General features: G+C 40.0%; 1 protein-coding gene across 1 annotated transcript in view; it reads right to left on the bottom strand.

The window, feature by feature from the left end:
- Window positions 1-327: 327 nt before the first annotated feature.
- Window positions 328-25,282, bottom strand: part of bpnt1 (bisphosphate nucleotidase 1) — a 35,065-nt gene continuing 10,110 nt past the window's right edge. Inside the window, exons 2-8 of the mRNA XM_063055036.1 lie at window positions 17,851-17,955; window positions 17,350-17,457; window positions 16,047-16,095; window positions 15,410-15,501; window positions 14,090-14,287; window positions 12,437-12,542; window positions 328-1,438 (exon numbers count right to left, since the gene is read on the bottom strand). Of these exons, the coding sequence (XP_062911106.1) occupies window positions 1,290-1,438; window positions 12,437-12,542; window positions 14,090-14,287; window positions 15,410-15,501; window positions 16,047-16,095; window positions 17,350-17,457; window positions 17,851-17,955 (807 nt within the window). The 3' untranslated portion in view covers window positions 328-1,289. The remainder of the gene's footprint in view (window positions 1,439-12,436; window positions 12,543-14,089; window positions 14,288-15,409; window positions 15,502-16,046; window positions 16,096-17,349; window positions 17,458-17,850; window positions 17,956-25,282) is intronic.

Here is a 25,282-nt window from a genome sequence, read left to right as displayed (position 1 = left end):
CTAGATCAGCAGCAGCAGCAATTGGTTTGTTAGAATTGGCCACTACAAAGAACGAGAGACAAAAGAATCCTTGAAAGTGAGACCATAGGTTATGGGAACAGTTCAGTGTTTAGGTGAGTGAAGTTATCACCTCTGGTTCAGGAGCCTGATGGTTAAGCAATAATAACTGTTCCTGAACCTGCTGGTTTGCGTCTTGAGGTTTGCGTACCTCCTTCATGATGGCAGCAGCAAGACAGCATGGCCTAGATGGTGGGTATCCTTGATGATGGGTGCTGCTTTCCAGTGAGAGCTCCTAGTAAATGTACTCAGTGGTGGGAGAGTTTTACCTGCGATGGACTGGGTTGTATCCACAACTTTTTGTAGGCTATTCAGTTTCCATACCAGGCTGTGATGCAACCAGCCAGTGTGCTCTACACCACACATCAACTGAAGTTGTCAAAGTTAGTCAAACTCATAAAATAACAGCTGACATCCAACCAGAATTTATTGTAAGGCGATCTTTATTAGACCTAAAGAAAGATAAGATATATAAATTTTCAAAATTGCATAAAATTATTCTGCACATGTACATCCAAGTGTCTGGTTCAAGACATATGAAATTAATTGATAGATAAGACACAAGAAGCCACTATTCCACTATGGGACCATACAAAACTTAACAGTACAGAAGGCAAATTGGTTCACTATTTCTGCTTGTTGATAGAACCTAGCCTTTCCTTTGAGTGACCACAACCTGAATGACCTGGAGAGCTATACTGGCTGGAGTCAGGACTTTATACTTTGGCTCTTGATAGGGTCACCCATGCTAAACAGGTAAAAGGGTAGAAGCCAGACTAAGAGTAGTCCACTGGTCCTCCAGGCTCAGGGGTTCAGTTCAGCGCTAACAACCCTGACTGGTCAAACAAAACTGTTATGGAAACAGCAATGAAGAATCCTTCTACATCTGTATGTGACAGCATTCCTGAATCTCCAGCCGGAACTTGCATGACTGACAGTAGCGAAAACCGAGCTTTGACATGATGAAGGTAGCCCTGAAACCACCAGAGATGGAGGACCTTCATTGTTGCCCGAAAGGCCAGCATCGTAACGAGCAGTAGGTAGGTGTTAAAGGGTGAAGAAGACTTTGTACAGAGTTAGAACAATTGACTGTTGAAAACTCAATCCCACCACAGAACAGTCAGATAGCAACACTGAAATCAGTTACCTTACAAAATGAAAAGATTAATTCCCAGACAGTAGTAATTATATTTGCAAAAGTGCAAAGTGGAGAACATTCCACTTTTTAAACATTATGGGATTAGGGCCATTTTAACAGAATCCGGAACGCGGCTTGCATAATAGTCAAAATTCCTCAATGTTGCAAGGACTCCAGCTGTATTTGCATGCTGTACGTCGTTATGATATTGGAAAGAGTTCCCATGAATGTCTGTCATTTTACCTAAAGAGCACAAAGGCATACAATTAAAAAAAGGCAAAAAAAGCTCAAATTTATTCTCTTTAAGAAATTAAATGTTGCAGGCACTTTAATGGCTGATACAGGCAATATGTGGATATTCAAATCTTTAATGGATGCCAAATCATAACAGTTGAGTTTTAAGTACTGCTTACAGTGCATACAACATTCCTTCTGGCTATTAAGTTACACTTGCTTTTCCAAAACAGTCCCAAGGAAACTCCTTTGCAGAGTTGATTTTACACTGCCATTTATCGCACAGAAGTGGCATGAAAGGAAACTTAAAATGCTATTTTCTAGAGACTTGGCATGGGTAAATTCTGAAGTGAAAACATCAGTTATATCACTCAGTAGTGGAACTGAATCCACACTGACAGCAGATAGCTGCACCCGAAAAAAAGGATTATTTTGACTTTCCAACTACAACATTTCAATCAATTTGCACACATTCAAATGATTGAAACTGTTAAGAGAATTTATTTTTGAACTGCCTTCTCATTCATAGAGCATACCAGTTTCCTCAATAATACAAGGATGTTGAGACCATGACTTTGGAAAGAGTCACTTAGTATTAAATCAGGTTAATCAAATATGCCCAGAAATTATATGAAGTATTTTTATGTAAACATGGTTGAGAATAACAATACAAACTAAAGGTCAGATTTCTCAGCTTTCCCTTCTTATCAAAATGAAACGTTCAGATCTTCACACAAAATTAATGAAATTATCTACAACACACACAAAAACTGCCGGTGAATGCAGCAGGCCAGGCAGCATCTATAGGAAGAGGTACAGTCAATGTTTCGGGCTGAGACCCTTCGTCAGGACTAACTGAAAGAAGAGACAGTAAGAGATTTGAAAGTGGGAGGGGGAGGGGGAGATCCAAAATGATAGGAGAAGGCAGGAGGGGGAGAGATGGAGCTAAGAGCTGGAAAGTAGATTGGCAAAAGGGATACAGAGCTGGAGAAGGGAGAGGATCATGAGATGGTGGGGGGGGGGGGCTAGGGAGAAAGAGAGGGGCAGGGAAGCTCAGAGGATAGCCAAGGAGTATAGTGAGAGGGACAGAGGGAGAAAAAAAGAGAGAATTAAAAAAAAAATAATAATAAATAAATAAATAATGGATGGGGTACAAAGGGGAGGTGGGGCATTAACAGAAGTTAGAGAAGTCAATGTTCATGCCATCAGGTTGGAGGCTACTCAGACGGAATACAAGGTGTTTTTCCTCCAACCTGAGTGTGGCTTCATCTTGACAGTAGAGGAGTCTGTGGATAGACATGTCAGAATGAGAATGTGATGTGGAATTAAAATGTGTGGCCACTGGGAAATTCTGCTTTCTCTGGCGGACGGAGCGTAGGTGTTCAGTGAAACGGTCTCCCAGCCTGCGTCAGGTCTCGCCAATATATAGAAGGCTGCATCGGGAGCACTGGACGCAGTATATCACCCCAGCCGACCCCGTCCCTTCCCACCGATCTCCCTCCCAGCACTTACCCTTGTAAGCAGAACAAGTGCTACATATGACCTTACACTTCCTCCCTCACCACCATTCAGGGCCCCAGACAGTCCTTCCAGGTGAGGCGACACTTCACCTGTGAGTCGGCTGGGGTGATATACTGCATCCGGTACTCCCAGTGTGGCCTTCTATATATTGGCGAGACCCGACGCAGGCTGGGAGACCGTTTTGCTGAACACCTATGCTCTGTTCGCCAGAGAAAATAGGATTTCCCAGTGGCCACGCATTTTAATTCTACGTCCCATTCCCATTCTGATATATCCATCCACGGCCTCCTCTAATGTCAAGATGAAGCCACACTCAGGTTGGAGGAACAACACCTTATATTCCGTCTGGGTAGCCTCCAACCTGATGGCATGAACATTGACTTCTCTAACTTCTGTTAAAGCCCCACCTCCCCCTCGTACCCCATCCATTATTTATTTATTTATCTATCTATCTATTTATTTTTTTTAAATTTCTCTCTCTTTTTTCTCCCTCTGTCCCTCTCACTATACTCCTTGCCTATACTCTAGGCTTCCCTTCCCCTTTCTTTCTCCCTAAGCCCCCCGCCCCATGATCCTCTCCCTTCTCCAGCATCGTATCCCTTTTGCCAATCAACTTTCCAGCTCTTAGCTCCATCCCTCCCCCTCGTCTTCTCCTATCATTTCCGATCTCCCTCTTCCTCTCCCACTTTCAAATCTCTTACTATCTCTTCTTTCAGTTAGTCCTGACGAAGGGTCTCAGCCCAAAACTATACCTCTTCCTATAGATGCTGCCTGGCCTACTGCATTCACCGGCATTTTTTGTGTCTGTTGCTTGAATTTCCAGTATCATCAGATTTCCTCATGTTTGTGAAATTATTTACACCTGATTTTTAAAGGAAAATTCACCTAACTTTATTGATACAGAAGAGTAAGAAAAAGGAAAATAAAAGCTGAAAATTGAGCCACTTAAGAAAATGCTTTTAGTAGAATTATTGGCTTTAGAGTGCTGTGGAAGCTGCAGTAAGAAAATGATAGCCTGTAGCAGGCGTGGTCAAATGAAACTTACAAAGTGAGACGACCAGAGACACCTCTGCTTACTACAGATAATTAGGCTGGGTTGACTGTGGCAGTGTGTGGTCAAGCCAGATAAGTGAGGCCTTCATAGTGATCCTTTTTCAGAAGGGTCTTCCTAAAACATAGCATCTCTTTACACAAAAGGGGGTGCCGGAGATATACGAGTAAGGAGAATGGAAGGGTGTGAAACATACCCAATAACTAGGGCTCTATTATCTTTACTATCTTCAAAATATCATTAGCTGTCCACTTGAAGTTTTGACTGACTTTAACACCTCTTTTGTGCATGGCGATTAATCTTGCGAGTAAGGAATTCAAACTCGCAAGATCAATGATCAATATCTGTAACTGATAAGCCAATTCTGAATAGAAATAGCAGTTTTCTCTTCCGCCTTCAGAATAGTATGGGTGACAGGGGACTCTGCTGTTCTCCTTGTGCACAAGAAAAATAAAATGAATGCTTGTAGTGACGGCGCTGAGGTGGTGCTTGCCTGTGCTATAGCACCAGCAGGAATTACAATAGCACCACCAAGAAATTAACTGAAATTTGATGTTCAAATTGCTTCTGCTTTCTCTGTATAGTTTTGAATACAGCTTGTTTCTCCAGTTGATCTAGTGAAACAGCGTCCCCTATTACCATAGCGCCCACGCAGCAATAAGGTTATAAACTCTGTGTTGGTCTAAGGTCAGATCCACTCTACACTTCTGCTTATTCGTTCGTTGTCAATGTCTTCCCATTGCTGTCCTCAGATCAGTTAAACTGATCTAAGATCACTTAAGGTGGTGATGTCACTCACTCGAGAGATTGATAGTATACATACATTGTGCAGGATCCAGGCACAGATCCATGGTTTTACGAGATTAATGGATGCCACACACACACATTGTGCTTTTATAAGCTACCGTGGACCTGGCACGTGCATTATTTTGGCCAGCATAAAAAATGGATTGATTTTTAGTTGGAAAATGACCTCATCCAGAGGTATCAGTGGTGTCTCAGCCTGAGCCTGTCTTAATTCAAAGTGACATGCAGAAAGAAGTAAGTGGGGATGAGGACGACAGCAGTTCATCGAAGGAGTGTGAGGGCGAAGTAGAGGAACAAGAAATGGAGTGGGATTTGGAAGAGAACGTGGATGAAGCTGCCCTTAGCTCTAGTGGGAATACTGTTAGCGATGTTAGCCAGCAGCCTGAGGAAGGATCCCATCAGCCAGTATCAATCTCCCAGTTTGGAGTTTTCATCCGCTGTGGACCTGGCTCAGTCTGTTATCGATGCATTCTCAGCAAAATGGGGAGAGGAATCATGGAGTGAAATTCAGGCAAGAGCTAGGGACCTGTGCGTCAAGGCCGGTATACAGAGCAGACCACATGAAAGGAGACAGGCCCAGCCACCCCACCCCCTACATGATTTTGTTGTTGAGGTCCAAACCGAACGCACACCTGTCACATCCTCTGATGACCCTCGCAAGCACCGTTTCTATCCGGTTATAGACAGAGTTCTGACTAAAATGAAAATACGGTTCTCAATTGAGACTGGGGGTGTTCTGACTGGAGTCTCAGCATTGAGCCCCAAACACAAGCTCTTCCTAGACAAGAATTGGCCAATGGCCCAATACTATGGAATGACTGAAGTGAACCTGACTGCAGAGCTACATCAGGTTCAGTGTCTGCTGGAAACAAAACAAAAACAATGATAAACAGTGAATGGAGGACCGTCCCTGTCTGCCAATGGAGTAGCAGTATTTTTCTGCTGCTCCTAGTTTTCTTTCTCTCCCCCTAGTTTAAGCTTTGAAATTAAAATTTTTACTTGTTGATTCTTGAGGGCGATCAATATGTCTATGTCTACAAGAAGTGGGAAGAATTTACCTGAACCTAGTGATAAAGGTAATGGGAAAGGAAAGGTGCAAAAGGAAAGATCTGATGAAATGCCATCGTGGGCTGAAGATATTGTTTGGACACTGAATTCAATTAAGGATCAGAATGGATCAATTAAAGACCAACAATTAGAGGCCTCTATTTCTTTAATTCTTAAAAAAGATAAAGATCCTACTGACTGTGCTTCATATAGACCTATTTCATTACTGAATGTTGGCGCTAAGATTTTGTCAAGGATAATGGCCAATCGGTTGGAGAATATTTTGGGTAAAATTATTCGTAAAGATCAAACAGGCTTTATAAAGGGTCGCTATTCCTTTTCAAATGTTCGAAGACTATTTAACATTATATATTCATCCTCTTCTAAAATTCCACCATGTGTTGTATCTTTGGATGCTGAAAAAGAGTTCGACCGAGTTGAATGGAAATTATTTATTCAATGTTTTAGAGAAATTTGGCTTTGGTGTTAATTTTAATAATTGGATTAAAATGATATATAAAGCCCCTATTGCTACTGTTGTCACTAACAATCGTAGGTCTCCTTTTTTTCAGCTTTCATGGGGGACAAGGCAAGGCTGTCCATAAAGTCCTTTGTTGTTTAATTTAATATTAGAACCCCTTGCTATTGCTCTTCGTGAGGCTAAAAATATCCATGGGATCTTTGTGAATGAGACCATGCATAAGGTCTCTCTTTATGCTGATGATTTATTGGTTTATATATCTAACCCTGACGAATCCATTCCTGCCCTGCTAAAATTATTCAATGAATTTGGAGGTTTTTCAGGATATAAAATAAATTTTAGTAAAAGTGAATTGTTTCCTTTAAATGATTCTGTCTCTATATATGATAATACTCCTTTTAAAGTTTCAGACTCTTTTAGATATTTAGGTGTTATAATTACTAAAAAATTTAAGGATCTTTATAAAGCTAATTTTGTTCACTTAGTAGACTCTATGAAAAATTTATTTAGTAGATGGAGTCCACTTACATTTTCACTTGTTGGTCGTATTCATATAGTTAAAATGATGATTTTACCGAAATTTTTATATTTATTTCAGAATATTCCTGTTTTTTTGACTAGGAAGTTTTTTGATCAGATTGATTCTATTATTTTATCTTTTATTTGGAATAATAAAAGACCCAGAATTAGTAAATGTCATTTACAAAAATTGAAAAAGGATGGAGGTCTTGCTTTGCCTAATTTTAGAATGTATTATTGGGCTGTTAATCTGCGATATATGTCTTTTTGGTTATACTGGGTTGATAAGAGTGATCGGCCAATTTGGATAGACCTGGAACTAAAAGTTGTAAAACAGTTTTATTTAACCTCATTATTGGGAGCTCCTTTACCTATGCAATTAGGTAAAGTTGTGTACGGGGTCTTTCTTTTGTTACATTTAAAATGGGGGAGGGATTGGGGGAGGAGAGGGTGGAGGCAGAACCCGAGCCAGAGGGCTCACAGGGGCAGAGGGATCCCGGTGAATGGGAAGGTCCGACAGATAGGCCCGAGGGGTCAACTGGGGTGTCTGAACAGGGAGAGTCAGCAGAGGAAGTACAGAGGCCTCAGAGGAGTAGGCATCCCCCGGAAAGACTCACTTATATAGCGCCGGGAGAGCAGGGTGTGATCTCTACTGCCCTGCAAAGTTATGTCACTGCTTTATGCACCTGGGTTGGGTTTTGTGTTTTACAAGGAGCACTGGTGAACTCTGTTAACGTCATGAGGGCATGACTTTTTGTGGTGGGGGGAGAGTGTACAGGGTCTTTCTTTTGTTACATTTAAAATGGCGACTTTGTTATGTTAATCTGGGGAATGCGGCTTTGTTGTGCTTTAACGCTGAAGAGAGTTTGCGCTAGCAGTTTATTTACTTTAAAATGAGATAACAGGGTTCTATTAGCCAATGGGTGGTTATGTATCGTTTTGTTTTCGGATGCCATGCTATATGATATGACTGTGGACTGAGTTTTGGCAGGGAGTCGGAGGAGAGACAAGGAGGACCGCGGACGTGTGGAGAGGCTCCAGTCAATCACTCAGGGTGGTCCCGAGCCGTGAGTTGACGGAATTCGGGTGGTCGTCTGAAGTCGAATTGAGCTCCAACGTAGCGCGCGAAGAACTTGGACTTTGATAAGTGTTGGCACCTTTTTTTTTTCCATTACTTTCCTCTCTGTATCAAATGTATATTAATGTCATAGAATTAGTAATATCTATAAAGTGTATTTGTTAAAATTTACTGGGTGTGCTGGCTGATGATTGATGTTTGTGATTGATTCAGGTGGCAACCAACCCTGTGGGATTTCCCCTAGACATACACGAGCTAATATAACTGAACGTTACAGTTGTTAATTTAAACCTATATCCTGTGATTAAGTATTCTTTACTAATTTGGCTCCAGTTCCGCAATTTTTTTAATTTAAAAAATTTTTAACTTTGTAGGTTTAATTTACCGAAATTACTTTTTTAAGCCTTCTTTGAGTGATCCAATTTTTTTTACTTTGGAAAAATAAAGGCATTAATTCTTCTTTGGATTTATTTAAAGAAGATAGATTGATGTCCTTTGAACAATTAATTGATAAATATTCTCTTTCATACTCACACTTTCAGCAATACCTTCAAGTTAGGTATTTTTTACAAAAATATTTAAGTAATTTCCTTTACATATTGGAGGCTGACCTGTTAGATACTATTATAAGTATGACTCCTTTGATTAAGGGTTCTATTGGAAGAATTTATAATTTACTATTACAATGGGATAAGCGTCCTTTATCTAAGATTAAACAGGATTGGGAAAAGGAATTTATTTTGACTTTTATGACGGAGGATTGGATGCGGATATTGAAGTTGGTTAACTGTTCTTCAATTTGTGCTAGCCATTCATTAATTCAATTTAAAATTGTACATCGTTATCATTTGACAAAGGAGAGACTTTCTAAAATCTTTCCTAATGTTGATCGTCATTGTGATAGATGTAAAACTGAGATAGCTACACTGACACATATGTTTTGGTCTTGTTCTATATTGGAACAGTTCTGGAAGTCGGTTTTCTCAACAATTTCTAAAGCACTTAAAATTAATTTACAACCTAATAAATTAACTGTGCTCTTTTGAATAGTTCCTCAAAATATTCATGGTATTTCTGTGTCTGACCAACATGCTATTGCATTTGTTACATTGATAGCTAGGAGGGCCACTTTGTTGAAGTGGAAGGATACATCAGCTCCCACTTTGTCACAATGGTTCTCTCAAGTGATGCTATGTCTTAGTTTGGAGAAAATTAGAAGTCGAACCTTTGAACCTCTATTTGATCTTGAGAAAAGATGGGGCTTATTTGCTTGATATTATCATTTGAGTTAATTGATATAATTTTTCCACGATCTAACTGTAAATTTTTTTAGTATATTTTTTCTTGCTGGCGGTTTTATGTTTATTTTTAGAAGATTTTTGTATGAATGCATGGCTCCGGGGCTGTACACCGAATGGATTCTCTTTTTTTTTCTCACTTTTCTGCTCAGTAGGTTTTTTTTGTTATCACAAAATTTTGTTTTCAATCTTTAAGATGACGGGTTTTTTTTGAGGCATTGTAAGTGTCATTACTTCGATGTATTCATGTTATTTTTCCTATATATACAATAAAAAGATTTGAAAAGAAAGAAAAAGACAGTGAATGCCACAGTGGAATTTCTAGCTCTAATGAGACCCTACCGCGATGCATTTATATATTTATACAAACTAATCTGCATATCACTGACTCTGCCTGTGACATCTGCCTCCTGTGAACGGAGTTTCTCTTGCCTCAGACGCCTCAAAAACTACCTCAGGAATAGCAGCGGCGATGCTCGGAACAGCTACTTGGCCCTGTTGGCCATAAACAGCCGGAGGACTAACGCACTTGTCATCCAGAAAATCATTGATGCTTTCGCCACCAATCACAACAGACAGATTGGTCTTCTCGGAAAACATCAATGGTGAGTGCAGTTGATCTTTTTTAAATTTGGGCCTAGACTAATGTTGATTATAATTATTATTTTGTGGTGGGTACCCCATAGTCCTTATGTTTCCTGCAAATCCTAAAATATTACATTTACTGCTACTAAGCCTACTGGTTTTGCTTAGCCTTCCAAGCGGTGATTCTGTTGATTTTTGTTTTAAGTTCAGTAGCCGAGTTAATTGAGGTATTGCATGGTCAGAGTACGATTTGTCCAACTCCTGGTAAAGCCCTGCATCTGTTGTCTGCTTATTTCACTTTGATAATGGTGTATCTTTTGGCACTGTCTGTCTATGTAATGCGAACAGCAGTGGACATTATGGGTTAGTGTAAACAGGAGGAAATCTGCAGATGCTGGAGTTTCAAGCAACACACATAAAAGTTGCTGGTGGATGCAGCAGGCCAGGCAGCATCTCTAGGAAGAGGTACAGTCGACGTTTTGGGCAATGACCCTTCGTCAGGACTAACTGAAAGAAGAGCTAGTAAGAGATTTGAAAGTGGGAGTGGGAGGGGGAGATCCAAAATGATGGGAGAAGACAGGAGGGGGAGGGATGGAGCCAAGAGCTGGACAGTTGATTGGCAAAAGGGATAGGAGAGGATCATGGGACGGGAGGCCCAGGGAGAAAGAAAGGGGGAGGGGGAAGCCCAGAGGATGGGCAAGGGGTATAGTGAGAAGGACAGAGGGAGGAGAAAAAGGAGAGAGAGAAAAAGAGAGTGTGTGTGTGTGTGTGTGTGTGTGTGTGTATATATATACATATACACACACACACACACACAAAATAAATAAATAAATAAATAAATAAATAACTAACGGATGAGGTACGAGGGGGAGGCAGGGCATTAACAGAAGTTGGAGAAGTCAGTATTCATGCCACCAGGTTGGAGGCTACCCAGATGGAATATAAAGTGTTGTTCCTCCAACCTGAGTGTGGCTTCATCTTTAAAGTAGAGGAGGCCGTGGATAGACATATCAGAATGGGAAAGGGATGTGGGATTGAAATGTGTGGCCACTGGGAGATCCTGCTTTCTCTGGCGGACAGAGCATAGGTGTTCAGCGAAACCGTCTCCCAGTCTGCGTCGGGTCTTACCAATATATAAAAGGCCACATCAGGAGCACCGGACGCAGTATATCACCCCAGCCAAATCACAGGTGAAGTGTTGCCTCACCTGGAAGGACTATCTGGGGCCCGGAATGGTAGTGAGGGAGGAAGTGTAAGGGCATGTGTAGAACTTGTTCCACTTACAACGATAAGTGCCGGGAGGAAGATCAGTGGGGAGGGATGGGGGGGGGGGGAACGAATGGACAAGGGTGTCGCGTAGGGAGCAATCCCTGTGGAAAGCAGAGAGTTGGGGGGAGGGAAAGATGTGCTTAGTGGTGGGATCCCATTGGAGGTGGCGGAAGTTACAGAGAATTATATGTTGGACCCGGAGGCTGGTGGGGTGGTAGGTGAGGACAAGGGGAACCCTATTCCTCGTGGGGTGGCGGGAGGATGGGGTGAGAGCAGATGTGTGGATAGACATATCAGAAACGGGAATGGGTTAGTGTTGTGTTTTTCAGTTGAAAAGCGCGCATTTGACGCTGATTGCGGGATTGGTGCGAGATTCATGTTGTGTGCTGTGGGTCGGATACTCTGTTGGTTTGTTTGTTTATGCTCTATGTAGCCTGGGTTGTCTCCGCTGCTGTTGACACTGTTACAGTTCGCTTCTATATTAGATCTATCAATTGCTGTTGCTTGTGAATCAACAGAGGCATTTATAGTAGGCACATAATGCTTGAAACTGACTTTTGAACGCCATCCGTCTGGCCTTGCGAATACATGTTACCATACAGTACATCCCTCAGCACCATCACTGAATAATTCAGCCCCACTGTAGCACCAGAAAGAAAAAATCTCTGGCGCTGCCAGTGAATGCTTGAGTTGTAAGAATGCATGTGTTCTGGGCCCAATTATTTAATTTTATATTGCCATCAGTGACGACAGTTACTTCAAAAGTGATACAGTACAAGATATTAGTGTGACTGAAAATTACATCAGTAAAGAGAGGTCCGGAACAAGATTATAGAATAACATAATAATTTACATCATTGAGCTGAACTGCGAGTTAGAAATATTCATATACCTAGGAAGAGGAGCATTGGGGAGGGTTTGGCAGTGTTGCATCTGCAGAGTTCATTCCTTGTGTCAATTATGCAAGATCAGTGTTATGATGATTCATACACACGAAAGAGGAGATCCTGGTGAGATTCACCAAGGCTATCCAGAACTCGTGGGTGGAAGAAGCAGTTTGCCATTGTTTTGAAACAGTGCTAATTATATGGATTAAGAAAGTATTGTTTTCAACAATGCTAACTTGCAAGAAGGCAAGAGGCCCATCCGCCATGTTTGGAAGGACTTTTGGGTAGTTAGTGGGATGGAGCAAATTATTATAACTCACTTTAGGCTCAAAAAACACTGACTTTTTTGGAAATTATCAAGAGATTTGGCAGAGTTATATTGTTTGCATTCACTATAAAATAAATTAAAAGAGATATTTGATTTTGAGATTGGTTCCAATGAACCAATACATAGATCTACCTACCTGAAACAGCATGAAGAATAGCCTCAGGGGCACAAGTGTCCCATTTCTTACAGCCTGGACTTGCAAATATGTAAGCTGAGGCCTTCCCTTCTATAATTTGTAAAACCTGCATGAATAAAGTAAATTATGGGTTAATAAAGGAACAATATAGAAATGTGAAAACAGATTTGTCAACCAAGTGCGGCAATGGTACTCAGAGATCGACAAGTTATCCAACAAATATTTTAGGTACAACAAGTTTAACACAGAACCTATCAACCTCAGCTTTAAATACAGCAAATGACTTGACCTCCACAGCTGTCTGTAGCAATGAATTTCACAGATCACCACCCTCTGGTTTAAGAAACTCCTCCTTATTTCTGATCTAAAGGGACGTCCTTGTATTCTGAGAATGTGGTCTCTGGTCCTAGACTCTCCCACTACCAAAAACCTTCTCTCCATTTCCACTCAATGTAGGCCTTTCAATATTTGATAAGTTTCAATGAGAACTCCCCCACTAATTCTTTCAAACTTCGAGTACAGGCCCAGAGCCATTAAAACTCCTCGTAAGTTAACTCTTTCATTTCAGGATCATTCTTGTGAACCTCCTCTGGAGCCTCTCCAAAGTCAGCACATCCTTTCTTAGATAAGTGCCCAAAATTACTCACAATACTCCAATGCTTTATGAAAACTCAGCATTACATCCTTGTTTTTATATTCTATTCCTGTCGAAATGAATGTTAGCATTGCATTTGCCTTCCTTACCACTGACTAAACCTGGAAGTTAACTTTTAGGAATCGTGCATGAGGACTCCCAAGTCCCTTTGCCCCTCTGATATTTGAATTTTCTCCCCTTTTTGAAAACAGTCTATACCTTTATTCCTTCTGGCAAAGTGCATGACCTACACTTCCCTACACTATATTCCATTCCCATTTCTCTGCCCATTCTCCTAATCTGTCTAAGTCCTACTGCAGACTCCCTGCTTCCTCAATACTACCTGCCCCTTCACCTATATCTGTACCTTCCGCAAACCTGGCAACAAAGCCATCAATTCTGCTAACCAAATCATTAACACGTGATGAGAAAAGATGCAGTCCATCTGATTATATGAAGCTGAGAAACAGCAATAAGGGTATCCACAGCACAAGCTAACAATACGAGACAAGGTAGGATACAGGATTATAAACTAAGCTCAGTATACAACAATCAAAAAAGTAGTCAGACAAAGTGTGGGAATTTGTATCAAACACTAAACATTGAATAAGAATACATCTTATTCAATGCACAATTAATCTAGCAACCAAGTCAAAAGAGACATAAAGATGCATACATGTAGATGGTGACCTATGTTTGTGGATAATTCAGCTTCTTTCAGTCCTGGGCAGTAGCCCCCCATACCAAACAGTGATAGAATACCCAAAAAGGTTTGATAAAAGGAAATGAAATGCTCTCCAACCTCCCCACAAAACTAAAGTTTTGCATCTTGGTACCATCCTCATACATCTCTTCCACAGTCTTAAGAGTTATTGAGTAATACAGCACTCCAAGGCTTTGAGAAAACATGAAGTTGGGTACCCAGAATCAAATATCAGAACACTAAAACGAGGTTTAAAATAGCTTTAAAATTAAATAAAATATTCAAAATCACCTCCTCAATCCTATTCAGCACATACCTTGTTGCCTGCTCCTCCAACTCTTATGACTTCATCAACATTCATTGCACTGATGCAGTCATTTACTAGCTTGTTGCTGTGGGAACGGGAGGTAGTAATAATATGTTTCCCTTCTGGTACTTCTTTCATCTCAATTCCAAAGACTCCAAGGTTTAAAACACCCCAAATCGTTCGACCAATCACAGCATTACCTCCAGCCTGAAGAAATATAAATGTCTATGAAATTTTTCACACAAACACATGCTCACAACTTTTACTGCAATATGGTACAACTTAAAAACTATATTTTTCTCAAAGCTGTTTTTCTTTTGAATTGTCTTTCATTTCTAAGAAAATAATCAAATTTTATCCTGGAAAATTTTGAATTTAACAAATTGGGAGCCAATGACTTTTCGTTGAACAAAAATGTCATTTGTAAGGATGCAATATTGCCAACGGTATTCTGGTCAAGCCATACCTCATTCTACATTTTGAAAAACTGATTCTGAGTTTCTACCAGTAAATAGAACCACTTCAAAACATTCCAAGGCTATTAAAGCCTTTACATTAATTTCAATTCTTGAAATTTACAGCTTTTGAGCTAAGAGCCCTGAGTGACTACATTAAAAAGGCAAAAAGTGCTTACAGTACACAGATCAGGCAGCAGCTAATGAATTATACCAGAAGATTTGTATCATCTGAGAACCTTGGACTCCAACCTATCACAGGCATTCCTTTTTACTCATCATCCTTTACTCTTTGGAGAGGAGGATGATGAGAGGAGACATGATAGAGGTGTACAAGATAATAAGAGGAATAGATAGAATGGATAGCCAGCGCCTCTTCACCAGGGCACCACTGCTCAATACAAGAGGACATGGCTTTAAGGTAAGGGGTGGGAAGTTCAAGGGGGATATTAGAGGAAGGTTTTTTTACTCAGAGAGTGGTTGGTGCGTGGAATGAACTGCCTGAGTCAGTGTGGAGGCAGATACACTAGTGAAGTTTAAGAGACTACTGGACAGGTATATGGAGGAATTTAAGGTGGAGGCTTATATGGGAGGCAGGGTTTGAGGGTCGGCACAACATTGTGGGCCGAAGGGCCTGTACTGTGCTGTACTATTCTATGTTCTATGTTCTATCCCTTCACCTTTTCTGAAAGTTACAAAAACTTCTCCAGTTCTCATCAGGGGTCATTGTTCTGGAATAAAACTTTCTTTTCACAGATATTGCCTGACTTGTAAAGGATTTCCAGACCTTGATTTTTCTTCAGTGTTCCATAATCCAATTTTTCACAGATCTTTGCTGTTTCATTATATATTTTAAAAAAAATATAAATCATACCTGATAGTTGTAATATGGCTGATTGATCACACCAGCTATTGCTTTCCCTCCACAAGCAATTCCAATCAGAACAGTCACATGATCCAAGAAGCCTGAAGATAAAAATATTAAAAATACCATAAGCACATAATTAGCCTCAGATATAGCCACCATTTGAAAGGCAGAAACACTGTGTAATATTAGCCCAAACTCAGTCACTTTCCCTCTGGCTCAATATAGTTGATTTTCTTTTATGTTTATAACAAAAATCTCCATAATAGCTCAAAAAAAAACTACTAACTCAAACTGTGGTTTAACACAATTTTTGAAAAAAAGCTTTTGTTGGATGCAAGAAAGAAATACTGTGAAAAACAAAATTTCAAACCTGTTTGCATTCCCAATCTGGAAGACACTGGTATACATGTTCAACAGTGTAAGCAACATTGTGGGGCTTCTTAGCACCTAATATCAAATATTTCCTGCAGTGTATTGTCCGGAGAACAACTTATCTAAAAGTTTATTGATTTGACCATCCACTTTACAACAATAAAAGTCTACCAACTTCTCTAAATGAACTACTTTTCTCATCTTTTGGTTCAACAAACTTAAAACATCTGTTTCAAATCTCTAACTGATACTAAATTAAGCACAACCTTACCTTCTGTGAATTCCTTTGTACCATCAAGAGGATCGACCCAAACCACTATCTGAAATTTATTAGATTATATGTCATTTTTCTAAATGCATGATGCAGCCTAAAAATTTTGCTGTTATAGGTTTCTTTCCATTTTTAATACGTAATTGTTTCCTTCAATATTATCTTCAGTTATGTTTCAGAGTTATATGGAGTATTATATGCAGTTCTGGACACTAGACCTTAAGAAGGATGCAGTACCATGTATATTTAACAGAATGAAGTCTGGACCCCAATAGTTAAGGCTTGGATCACATTCCATTGAATTTAGATGACTGAGAAGTGATTCATTTTGGGCAACTGTTAGATGGAAACTATTTCTGCTACCTGGAAATTAATAAACTAAGTGCAATTGCCTTAAGAAACTGAATTTAAGAATGCAGTTAGAGGCTTTTTTATATACAGAGAGTAATACAAGTTTGAAACTCTATTCATCTGATAGCAATAGAGGCAAGGTATTTTTAACAACTTAATTCTGGTACCTATAGATTTTTGTCAACCAAAGCCTTTAAGAATTACAGAAGAGACAAGTGCGTCAGTTACATCACCCGTCTCATTGAACAGCAGAACAGGCTCAAGAAGCTTCTTTTCAGGTGTCCTATATTTCCTCTTGATGTAAAATAAGACTGTTGATCTCAATAAGTCTTTGCTAGTTCCCAGAGCAATCACAGTAATATCATTCCCTTGAAACCCATTTCTTAACACATGCCCATTAGCACCCTTAATTCCCCACCAGTCACCCAAAGCAAGAGTAATTTACAATCACCAATTAACCTAACGCCTGATGAAAATTCAGAAAGGTGCAAACTCCACACAGATGGTACTGCACTACCCACGGTATCACTACAACATCTTTTTCTTACAGCTGGGCCATGCAATTGGAATGGCATGAAAAGAAACAAGTAAAACGGAGAAATTCATTCTAAAACCATGAATTCTCACACTGAAACCATGAATTCTTACACTGAAGCTGCTCATTAATCAAATTGCCAAACACAGAGGCAAAATTCCACAATTACTCTGCAGCTTTATATGTGAGAAGAATATATAAAATAGGGCTGGAAATTGCCAGTTCCAGCAAATTCTTGCTCCATCTTAACACTCCCCTTAAACTAGGTTCACCAATTATAATTAGGAATGAAAAGAAAACCACAAATGGAAAATTAAGAAACAAGTTTAAGTATGAAACCCAAGTAGTTCTCCGAAATTTAAGAAAACATTTTTCTTCATCTTGCAGATTAAGCATTCCTAATCCAATTAATCTCACATCTTCTTCCTTGAAATGACTGAACTGAGCTGGACAGGAGTGCTTCAACACTTCCTCAGATTGACCACTTTCAATTAAATCTTCATCAGTTTCTTGGGAAGGCAAATCCTAAAAACAAAAATGCTGCAATTATAAATGTCCTTACTTCCCCATCACCACATATTCTTTATAAAATGGTGCATATGTTTCTTGAGGAGTAAATAATCCAGAGATTTATTGGTCAAAATTTTCAACACAGTGAATGATTGTTCAAAATTTTCAACACAGTTTACAATAAGAACCTGTGTACAATACAATTCCACTACCAATCTTGTATGTAGATATGAACTGGGTGTTTATCTAAAAGAAATCAAGTGAATGAGGAATAATATGCCAGCTGTTTTCTGATAAACAAAAATTCTCACAATATTGTTTCAAATATGGAACTGGAAACTCTGGAGATAGAAATTTATGGAACATTCACATGGAAATATAAATTTAACAGAGTGCTAACGCCCTTACCTCCTCCCCAATTATAGTTAGTTTGGGGAATTTGCGTGCCAGTGATGAACAGATGCTCTGCTGCACCAGCAGGTCAGCTTTCGTTTGTAAGTCATTGGCTCCAGTCTACATATGTTGGAAATATAAACAAAGTAAACCATTGATTCATGTTTGTTCTTCTTTGGAACAAAGACACAGAATACCACAAAATATACTGTACGCTATGTTGTACACAGACTGAAATAACTGGATCACCCAGTTCCAGGAGACTTGCTTATTAATATTCTAACACTGATGATATTGCTCTGCATACCACCAGTTTCTATAATTCCTATTTGCATTTGGCTCTACAAATAGAACAGCAATTGTACATGTTCTGAAAATTTATGCCTGTCATATAACTGAAGTTGAACTATCAGCTCAATTGTATGAAAAAGTAAGAACATATACAATTTCTAATTCAAGCAAAAAATTGATATACACAGTCCTGATGCAATGTATGAAGAATTACAAAATTTTATATTTACATCACAAATGCGGCAATGGCATGTAGTGTTACACAGCAGATAAGATCACAAGAAACTGAATTGAAAACTATCTTAAAAATAATTAACAGTTGAGGCTTAGTTTAGTGAGTTTTCACTGAACTGTACCTTATACTAGAGAATGGAGAGATACTCCACTTCCTGACGAAGGGTCTCGGCCTGAAACGTCGACTGCACCTCTTCCTACAGATGCTGCCTGGCCTGCTGCATTCACCAGCAACCTTTATGTGTGTTGCTTGAATTTCCAGCATCTGCAGAATTCCTGTTGTTTCCACTTAGTTATTTATTGCTTTTAACACAGGCAAATTAAAACAATATTGAAATCAGTGTGTTAAATTATTAATTACGAGGCACCCTAAAAATCACCCTTGCAGCCCAGAATAACCTTCAGGGCAAAGGCACCGATCTATGCAACTTCTGATTTAATAAATCACACCAGCTAGAATGACACAGGTTTGGTGCTTGGCTGGCTGTAATGTATCCATCACAGCAGCAGCTCTGATGTTAAAATATATTATCAACACAATGCAGAAAGGAAAGGTTTCTTGTGTTTAATTTTTTATGTAGCACTGGAATACCATTGTAATATTGAATACCATAGGGTGGCATGGTGGCATAATGATTAGCACAACGCTTTACAGTACCAGTGACACGGGTTCAGTTCCCACCGCTGTCTGTAGGAATTTGTACACTTTTCCCGTGACCACGTGGGTTTCCTCTGGGTGCTCTGGTTTCCTCCCACCGTCCAAAAATGTACCAGTTGGTAGGTTAATTGATCCTGTGATTAGGCTGGAGCACGGCTCGAAGGCCGGGAGGGCCTGTTTCATGATGTATCTCAATAAATAAATAAACCAGTGCTTTATTTCTGACACAAGGTGGTAAGCAGGTTTATTATTGTCACAGGTACTGAGGTACAGTGAAAAACTCGCCTTGTTCATACAGATCAGGCATTACACAGTATATTAAGACAGTACAAGGTAAAACGCTAAAAGAATACAAAATACAGGTGTCCCCCGCTTTTCAAACCATATAAGCATATAACAATTACAGCACGGAAACAGGCCATCTCGGCCCGTCTAGTCCATGCCAAACTCTTACTCTCACCTAGTCCCACTGACCTGCACTCATCCCATAACCCTCCATTCCTTTCCTGTCCAGATATCTATCCAATTTAACTTTAAATGACACCATCGAACCTGCCTCAACCACTTCTGCTGGAAGCTCGTTCCACACAGCTACCACTCTCTGAGTAAAGAAGCTCCCCCTCATGTTATCCCTAAACTTTTGCCCTTCAACTCTCAACTCATTCGCTTTACGACACCTCGCTGTTACAAAAGACCTACATTCATTACCTGTTTTCATTAACAGAAGGTGTTTTCACTGTTACGAAAAACGGCAATGTGTGAAGAAAGGCAGTGCGCGCCCCGAGCAGCCAAGCTCCTCCTCCAGAACTGCATTCTAGCCAGCATTGCTTAAACATGTGTCTGTGAGCATCTGTGCTTTATGTCGATTTATTTTGAGCATCCATTAGCAAGATGAGTTCTAAGGTATCGGAAAAGCCTAAAAGAGCTCGTAAGGGTGTTACACTTAGCGTAAAACTAGACATAATTAAGCGTTTCGATTGTGGTGAACGAAGTAAGGACAAAGTGAGTTTGGCTTGTGGAAGTTGATGAAGATGATGTTGAAGAGGTTTTGGCATCCCATGACCAAGAACTGATAAATGAAGAGCTGATGCAATTGGAAGAGGAAAGGATAACAATCGAAACCGAATGCAGAAGCGAACGGACCGAAAGTGAAAGCGTACAGGAACTGAACGTGAAGCAAATGCGTGAGATTTTTGCTGTAATGATTGCAGAAAAGTATGACTTTAATTTTGAAAGGGTACGTAGGTTTTGGGCATATTTGCAGGATGGTTTGAGTGCTTACAAAGAACTGTATGAAAGAAAAATGCGTGAGGCTAAGCAGTCAAGCAAGCCTTCCACATCAGCCACGGCAGACGACGAACCTTTGATATTGAGGCAGGCAGACATAGAAGATGACCTTCCTGCCCTGATGGAAACAGATGACAATGAGATGCCGCCCTAGTGTCCCACCACCCCAACTTCTGACAACTCAGTCTAACACACCATCATTAGTGTGCTCGGCGCTGTCTTCCCGATTCCGGTAAGTGATACTACACTGTACATACATTATTTCTACTTTATATAGGCTGTGTATTTTTACGTGTTATTTAGTATGATTTGGCAGCTTCATAGCTTAGAGGTTACTGGAGAGAGTGTTTGCCGAGAGTGCTTGCGTGAGATTTTCGCTATGATGGACAGTGTGGCAATGATTATAGAAAAGTATTTCTACTTTACATAGGCTGTGTATTTATCACATCATTCCTGCTTTTACTATATGTTACAGTTATTTTAGGTTTTATGTGTTATTTGGCATGATTTGGTAGGTTATTTTTTGGGTCTGCCAACGCTCACAAATTTTTCTCATATAAATAAATGGTAACTGCTTCTTCACTTTACGACATTCCGGCTTACGAACTGTTTCACAGGAACGCTCCACTCTCGGATGGCAGGGGAAACCTGTAAAGGGTAAGAGCTACAGAGAAAATGTAGGGTAGGCAGACAATATGGTGTAAAGTCATAGTGAGGTAGACCATGAAGTCAAGACTCCATCTTATTTTACTGGGGATCCATTAAATAGTCTTATATCAACAGGTTAGAAACTGTTCTTGAGCCCTGTGGTAGGTGTTTTCAGGCTTTTGTATCTCCTACACAATGGACAGATGAAAAGAGAGAATGTCTGTGGTGGGCAGGGGCTTTGAAAATGCTGGCTGCTTTACTGAGGCAGCGAGAAGTATAGACAGACCCCATGGAGAGGAAGCTGGTTTCCATGATGTGCTGAGCTGTGTCCTGCAGTCACAGTGCATTTACACTGTTTTTTCATCATTTTACAACCAATGAAGTACATTTGAAGCATAGTTACTGTTCTAATGTGGGAACACAGTAGCATGCTTTCACAATGTACTAATGACCATATAATCTGTTTACTAATGGTAGTGACTGAAGAATGAATAGTGGTAATGACACTGGGAATAACCTGTATGTTCTTTCAAATAATAGCACGGACCCCAGCTAAACATGCAACATGTAAACACACAGACAAAATATTGCAGCATCCTCTCAATCCAGCAATGGACAACTACTGGGGTTTTCAGCATTTATCTTTGGAACAGGATCCTTCCCTCCTGATTTGGAAGTAAGTGCACTACCTACCAACTGAGCTTTTACTGATATCCTTACAGCATGAGCAATTAACCCATTTAAAGTAGACACTTTTTATGAATGATGCCCCTTCTTATTGGGCATCTCTGGAAAAATGGCTTGCTAGTCCCTCGCTAATAACCACCAGACTCCGCGGCAAGAAACCCACCTTTCTCAGGCTTCACACATCTAGGGTATATACGACATTGGTCCCGACAAATCCCTGAGGTTGGTGTGTCTCGCCCACCCAAACCCCAGTTTGTGTGAATGCTATGTGGTTTACTGCCCCTGACAATCGCCTGTCGGCAAGAAATAACATTGTACGCTGCATACAATTATAAAGAATTATATTTAAAATGTTAATTTAAGCTAATAGTTATTAAATGAAAGGAACAAAAAAAAACGACCCATTACTCTTAAACATCAAATGTGTACTTGAACTTGTCTGTCACTCACGCGCTGGACCATCAGTCTGCGTGAAAGCACACACCATCTTCCAAATGTCATTCGAAATTCATATCAAACAAACGGGTCTCCCACAGGATTACTGGTCCTTCCTCCTTGAAGCCATTCATCAGCACAAGACACCTTGTGCAACAGGGACAGCACCCTTAACCATCTTTCCTCCTGCCTCCTCCCAGTTCCCGCCAAAAAAAATCTCAACCCAGAGTTCTCCAGAACCTTCTCCCAATTCCACTATCCTGATTGGCTGACAGCACATTCCCAAGTTGAGCAACAAAACTTCTTATCTCAGTTCAAACCTAAGCAGGTTGAAAGCAGAACAGACTGCTCTTGCAAAACTGTTAAAATGAAATACCTACAGCATAGCAATAAAAACCTTAACAAGGGCATTTACATGAGCTTTTGGTGTCTATGAACTATATGTTAGTAAGAATTTATTAATGCCAGACCAAGCCACTGAAATATAACTGACTGGAATTTGTGTATAGTTGCAAGAAAAAGTTTGCAAACCCTTTGCAATTACCTGGCTTTCTGCATTAATTACTCATAAAATGTGGCCTGTTCTTCACCTAAGTCACAATAATAGACAAACATAATCTGCCTAAACTAATAACATACAAACAATGTACTTCTCGTCAATACTGAGGACACCATTTAAACAATCACAGTTTAAGTTCAAAAAAGTATGTGAACCTCTGGGGCAATGCCTTCTACAAAAGCTATTTGAAGTCAGGTGTTCCAATCAATGAGAGAGATGAGATGCGACACGTGGGTTGTAGAGGTGCCCTACCCAATAAAAAAAAAGACACACAAAGTCAGGTTACTGACAGAGCCTGCCCTTCTCAAGAAAGAGCTGTTTATACGCAGCATGACTCGATCAAAACAACTTTCAGAGGACCTTAGAAGAAGAATTATAGAGATGCATGAAACTGGAAAAGGTTACAAAAGCATTTCTAAAGACTGAAGTGTTCATCAGTCCACAGTAAGAGAAATTGAGTGGGCGTCCTGCAAAGATCACACCAAGATCAAAACATGCAATGCTGAAGGAGATGAAAAAGAACCCAAGGGTATCAGCAAAAGATCTGCAGAAATTGCTAGAACTTGCTGAACTTGTCTCTGTTCATGTGTTCGCTGTAAGAAAAACATTGAAAAAGAATGGTGCTCATGGAAGGACATCATAGAGGAATCCATTGCTCTCCAAAAACATTGCTGCACATCTCAAGTTTGCAAAAGACCACCTGGATGCTCCACAACATTCTGCAGACAGACGAGAGGGAAAAGGGCACCAAAACCTAAACCTCATCTCAACTATGAAGAATGGTGGATGGAGCATCATGGTTTGGCACCGCTTTGCTGCCTCAGGGCCTGGAAGCTTGCAATTGTTGAGGGAGCAATGAATTCAAAATTGTATCAAGACACTTTTACAGGAGAATGTCAGGTTAGTGGTCTAACATCTGAAGCTTAATAGAAGTAGGATGATGCAACAAGACAATGATCTGAAACACAAGAGTAAATCAACAACAGAATGGTTTAAAAATAAGAAAATCTGTGTTTTGGAATGGCCAAGTCATAGTCCAGACCTTAACCCAATGAGATGCTGTGACATGACCTGAAGAAGCCTGTTCATGCAAGGTATTCCAGAAATACTGATGAACTGAAACAATTTTGTTTGGAGGAATGGTCTAAAATTCCTCCTCGCTGTTGTGCAAGTCTGATCAGCAGCTACAGGAAACGTTTGGTGGAGGTTATTGCTGCTCCATGAGGTTCTACCAGTTATTAAGTACAAGGGTTTGATGAAGTTTTAAGGATATTCGGGGACATAAGAAATGATTCTAGGACTCTTGTAAATAATTGGTTAAAACTAAGTGCCAGCTTGTGTGTGCTCTGTTCTGTGAAAGTGTGCAGAGTCTGTCCTTGGCTAAGGAATCTGGCTTCAGCTTGTTTAGATTAACGACTCATAACTGTCCCTCGAGAACAGTATGGGGACTGGATTCACACACCATGCCTTACTGTTTTGTACCACTGAACTAAGCTCCCTCTCCCTTGTTTGTCTCTAACGAAATGGGGTAGCTGATAAAGACTGGACAGAACACGTCTTTCTTAATTAAAGCTCAGATTTAGTGGACTCTCTTATCTAAGTAATTAAGTTTTTCTCTAACTGACTTGGCTGGAATATCTGTTGAACTGATTGCCCTTTGTATCGATAGTCCTATAAATTGTAGTGTTTCTGCATGTTAAACAGAAGCTTGTCATGAGCCGCCAGAGAGAGAGAAAATCTGTCTCTTTGATGTTTGGCTTCGAGCTTCTCGCCGGCTGAGCTCGAACAAATAAACCAGTGAAAAAGATAAAGTAAAGAACTGCGTGGTGTGATTATTGGTCTGGCGAATTTAAGTTTACAGGTTCACATACTTTTTCCAGCCTAGACTGTGAATGATTAAACAATGTATTCAACAAAGACAAGTACAATACAATTGTTTTGGTTTAGGCAGATTGTGTTTGTCTATTATTGTGACTTAGATGAAGATCAGACTACATTTTATGAGTACCTAATGCAGAAAGCCAGGTAATTGCAAAGGATTCACAAACTTTTTCTTGCATTTGTACATACTAATGGTATTGCCATAAGTTTGAACTACTCAAGGTAATGCAAGTGAAACCCATTTATCACTAAAAACTACATACTACTGCAATTGATGCAGAGCATGGCAAGTTGCAAAGCAAATATTTGTATATAATCAGAATAGTAAAAGAGCACAAGAAGTTTGGTCTATCAAATCAAAAAGCGATTCTGTTGATTAACAACCTGGAAATAATCTAGAGCATAGGGCCACCTATGTTAGACTATTGTTTTTTGACTGCAGCTCTGCCTTTAATAAAAACTGCAAGCAAACTCATCTCCAAACTACTAGACCTGGAACTCAGACCCTCCCTTTCCAAATGGATTCTTCACTTCTTGACCAACAGACTGAAATCAGTAATGATAGAGGGCAACATCTCCACCACAATATCCTCAACACTGGTGCCCAACAGGGCTGTATCTACAGCCATGTTACTTTACTTCCTAGACACCCATAACTATGTGGTCATATTCTGTTCTAACTTCACATACAAGGTTGTAAATGCTACCATGTTAGTGGGTCGAATCTCTTGGAACAATGAGTCAACGTACAGGAAGGGGACAGAGCG

This window comes from Mobula hypostoma, chromosome 8, assembly GCF_963921235.1.
Source record: "Mobula hypostoma chromosome 8, sMobHyp1.1, whole genome shotgun sequence".
NCBI classification, from domain to species: domain Eukaryota; kingdom Metazoa; phylum Chordata; class Chondrichthyes; order Myliobatiformes; family Myliobatidae; genus Mobula; species Mobula hypostoma.
The sequence above is the reverse complement of the archived record's forward strand: the minus strand, read 5'-3'. Positions and strand labels throughout refer to the sequence as shown.